This window comes from Austrofundulus limnaeus, unplaced genomic scaffold (genome assembly GCF_001266775.1).
Source record: "Austrofundulus limnaeus strain Quisiro unplaced genomic scaffold, Austrofundulus_limnaeus-1.0 Scaffold285, whole genome shotgun sequence".
Classification (NCBI taxonomy): domain Eukaryota; kingdom Metazoa; phylum Chordata; class Actinopteri; order Cyprinodontiformes; family Rivulidae; genus Austrofundulus; species Austrofundulus limnaeus.
This window is the reverse complement of record NW_013952687.1, coordinates 524,837-529,065: the sequence shown is the minus strand read 5'-3', so window position 1 is coordinate 529,065 and position 4,229 is coordinate 524,837. Positions and strand designations below refer to the sequence as shown.

Sequence of the window (4,229 nt, the reverse complement as noted above, 5' to 3'; positions counted from 1 at the left end):
TGTCGCTGTCCTCCCGGGGTAATGCTGGCTCTGAAGCTGTGGTGGGAAAGCCCTCCCGCTCCAGCCTACATCACTGCATGGGATTCCTTCCCCGGGGAGTGCAATGAGGGAAAAAAAAGTCCGCGGCTCTTCACTCGACGTTTATCCACAAAGTGGTCCTGGATTAAGCTCCAAAGTTTTTATCAGTCAGATTCCACCATGAAAAATGTCTGTTTTATCCCCTTTTATGAGTTTTTGGCCATTGACAAGCTTTAAATCGCTGCTTCCTGGTACAACAGGCTCTAGAAGCGATCGCTTTTTTCTTTTTTTTTCCCTTTCTTTTTTTGAAGAGAGTGGTTGAAGCAAATGGAGCATGGTGGCTGAAGAAAAAAATTCCATTTATAAGCCGCACCGGTCTATAAGCCGCATGGTTCAAAGTTCAGGAAAAAAGTCGTGGCTTATAGTCCGAAAAATACGGTAATTCCTTCTGACAAATCTCTACATTTTACCATTTCTGAGAAAATTGACTCATAAATTGTCATTACGATAGGTAAAAGAAAGTGTGTAGTTTTATTTCTGATGTGTGGAAAAATACTCTGAAATTCATATTTCGTCTGGTACAGCGGCCTAAATGACTTGCATGCATTTTTATTTAAACTGTTTATACTAATTAGAGACTCTAAACTCAGACTTGCAGAAATGTAGCTCTGCTGAGCAGCTTCCTGGTGTGAAAATAAGTAACCGTTAAAAAAAAAGACAGACTAGAAAATGAGGATGTTGGTGCGTTCCTGTTAAAACTTGCTCTTGCTTCACACTGATTTATCTGCAGTGACGGTGCTCTCGTGAAGCGAAGATTTTACACTCGGCTCAAACTCTGTTTTGTATCATGAGATAATGTCTTTCATCGGTTTTTGAAATTACTTTTTTTTTCTAATGAATAGAGCAACCAGTTATAGAAGCCTTTAATTTGACTTGTGTTTTGTTGAACAAAGTGACTGTAATGTGACTAATAAGTCATGAGAAGACTCATCTTTATGACCAACTTAAGGTCTTACAATCAGACTTCCCTCTTAATAAAGAGTAAAATGTTGAACAAAAAGCAGAACTTAGAGCATAAATGTGCTGCAGCTCATCCTCTGGGAGAAAAATCAGTAAGAAAAATGCTAATTTGACGTAATATCATTGGAGCTTCTGTAGATGGTCACGCAGGAGCGTTTCCCATAGTGAAACACCGAAGGAAGTAGAAAAAGAACATCCACTTATTCACTTTGTTTTTGGTTTTAAATTTTGAATAATTTTTCTTTTGTTCTGTTCCTCTAAATACGTTTGATTAATTGACTAATAAATGTTGATTATATGTATCAGTCTTGTCACACCGGTGTAAATGTGGCATCATTTATGCCAGTGGTTCCCAAACCTTTAAGCTTTTGACCCACAAAATAACAGTAGCAGAGACCTGTGCCCCCAGCTATTTTTGGATGATAAACATTTGTATCAGGTTAACTAAACATGGGCATAGTAATAATATTTTTATACTACATTTATCCATTTAAAATATACTAACCTCACTCCTTTGTAACAACTAAGGCAAAAATGTCATTAATTCAGAAAATCTTTTCAGGACCCCACCTTGATGTTTCGGGACCCCACTTTGGGTCCCGACCCCAACTTTGGGAAACACTGATTTATGTAACTCTCTAATGCTGGTTTCATAAACGTTTTCATGACAACAATTAAACAATGAAAAGACAAAGTTACTTCTTTCCTGAGTTCTGCATTAAGAACATATATGTGTTTGCCCACATAATGCATAAAACAACCAGATAACACAACACTAAGGAAGGAATGAAGGCTGAATGTGGAAAGGAAGAGTAAGAGGCACAGTTTGTTACCACTGTTGTCTTGGAACAAGGAGGTCAACAACAACAACAAATATGTAGCAAGTAAAGACGGCAGCAGAGTGTCCTCCAGCAGTCTAAGCCTTTAGCAGCAGAACTAAAGAATAACTCAGGAAACCAACCCCAACTATAGGATTTATCAAAAAGGAAAGTCTTCTGTTTAGTCTCAGCCTCACAGACAGAAACTGGAAGTTGGTTCCACAAGAGAGGAGCTTGATAACTGAAAGCTCTGCCTCCCATTCTACTTTTAGAAACTTGAGGAACCACAAGTAAACCTGCAGTCTGAGAGTGAAGTGCTCTGTTAGGAAAGTAAGGAACAATAAGATCTTTAATATATGATGGAGCTTGGTTGTTGAGAGCTTTGTATGTTAGAAGATTTAAAGTTCGAGTCACATTCTAACTTCTAAGTCACATCTTAAACACATTTATCCTCAGCAGCTTATAAAACAGCATGAGAGCTGACAGCGTTGACAGTTTTACATCATTTATTTGTAATTTTTCATGTCTGCATTTTTTATTGGTTTAATTTATTTTTTGTGGTCTCTCGTGTCGTTACTTCACTGTTTCATGTGCCGACAGTTTACTTTTTTTAAATTATCTTCTAACTTCTGTCTGTGTTTCCTGTTCAGATGGCAGCATACCTTCCAGCACCGTCTCCAGTGCGGGCCCCTCATCCCCAGTCACAGACAGCTCCGGTCTGAACTTCAGCTTTAGCGAGTAGGCCATCTATCCACAAAACCTGGAGAACTTGTGAGTGTCTGAGGACGTCACCCCGCCTCAGACCTCAGACTGATCATGGACTCCTCTGGTGGGCATTAACCCCACAACTCTAATCATCCCGTCACTGCAGCTCCTGTGGATCTCCTCCATTCTCTTTGTTGACATTTCCAGTGATCATATCCAACATAAAGCCAGCAGTCCCACCATCTGTGCCTTTCAGTCACTTTGGATGCTGCCTCATTAAATCATCAGGTGCCTGCTGCTTCTTTTTCATTTCAAATATTTTTACACCAAACAAGTTCTGATTTTGAGCTGAAGATGGTAGTAAGCCCAGGTGATGTCTGAGTATCTGCTGTGTGATTGTTAGAACACTGACGAGGCTGGAAACTAAAAAAAACTTTCAACCAAAGTCAACAAATATAAAAAGAAGCACCTTTAGGTATCGTGTTGTAATTTGGGTCTTCAAAATATGTGCTTTGTAGATTTTGTTTGCTTCATGATTCATGAACATTAGTTTGTGGTCCTGACAGAATTTACAGGAAGTTTCCTGTCTCCACTTGTTGATTTTGCTGTTTCTGTTTAAATTTTTATTTTTTTAAAGGAATGTCAAATTACTTTTTTTCGTTAGTGTTTCACAATAAGGGATAAAAATATCAAAGAAATTCTGCTAAAAACTGGCCCCCATATATAGAATATTGTGAAATCATGTAAATAACCTGTTTCATCTCAAGTTGTCATCATGTTTATCAAAGTGTTGAATTCATTTCTGTTTTCTGTTTGATTCTTAGTTGACTTTTATCAGGCAAAATACAGGATTTATTTGAGGGGTTTTGTTTTCCTCTGTAAGACAAGACATCTGATCAAAGTTTTTGTCTTTTATGTGACTGATGTTAAATGAAAAAAATGTGTAAATGTGCCTTTAAATTATTTGAGATTCATTTGTTTAATTTTCATATCAAGTTGATTTAATGAAACCAGTTTTAGTTCCTGTGGTCAGTTTTTCTGTGGATGAGTTGATTTAGTTGTTTTCTGCTGTGCTGTCAGTTGTGATTATTATTGAATTATTTAAAAAACATTGTGCTCAGGTAAAGAGGTAATCTAAAGATCTAATCTAGTTTTTTATCAAACTTTTACTGAAATCATTTACATTTTGAAATGAAAAGTGTAGTGATTAAATTAAAGCACTGATGCCCAAAAGGAAGATTTACTACAAGTAACCATAAGCTTGATTAACTAAGATCTCCAGCTGCAAAAAGCAAAACAGATTTTTTTTGTTTTTTTGGCCGAGTTTTCTTGAGTTTTTGTCAGAAAAGCAAAAGCTCATTGCATATTTCCTGTTTGACATCTGCCTGTCTTCAAATACTTACGTTTACTTTAATAACTTTAGAACCTGATTAAGGTCAGAGAGCAAAGATTTTAATTTTTTTCCCGAAGTCTGACTTTCTCAGAATTTTGACTTTTAATCTCAGAATTCAGACAAATCAGGGATGATTTTTTTTTCTTTTTGGCCCTTCTTTTTATAAAAACAGAGCCATATCCAAAAATTAAAATTATATAACACTTTCACAAACTTCTAGGAACCATAATTCTTAATAGATGCCTGTTATCAATCATCATGGAGATATATATATA

General features: G+C 36.6%; 1 protein-coding gene across 1 annotated transcript in view; it reads left to right on the top strand.

The window, feature by feature from the left end:
- ppip5k1b (diphosphoinositol pentakisphosphate kinase 1b) overlaps positions 1-3,687 on the top strand; it is a gene marked incomplete at its 5' end in the record, with an annotated part of 53,902 nt that extends 50,215 nt beyond the window's left edge. Inside the window, 1 exon segment of the mRNA XM_014021279.1 lies at positions 2,507-3,687. Coding sequence (XP_013876733.1) covers positions 2,507-2,598 — 92 coding nt within the window.
- Between the last annotated feature and the right edge of the window lie 542 nt (positions 3,688-4,229).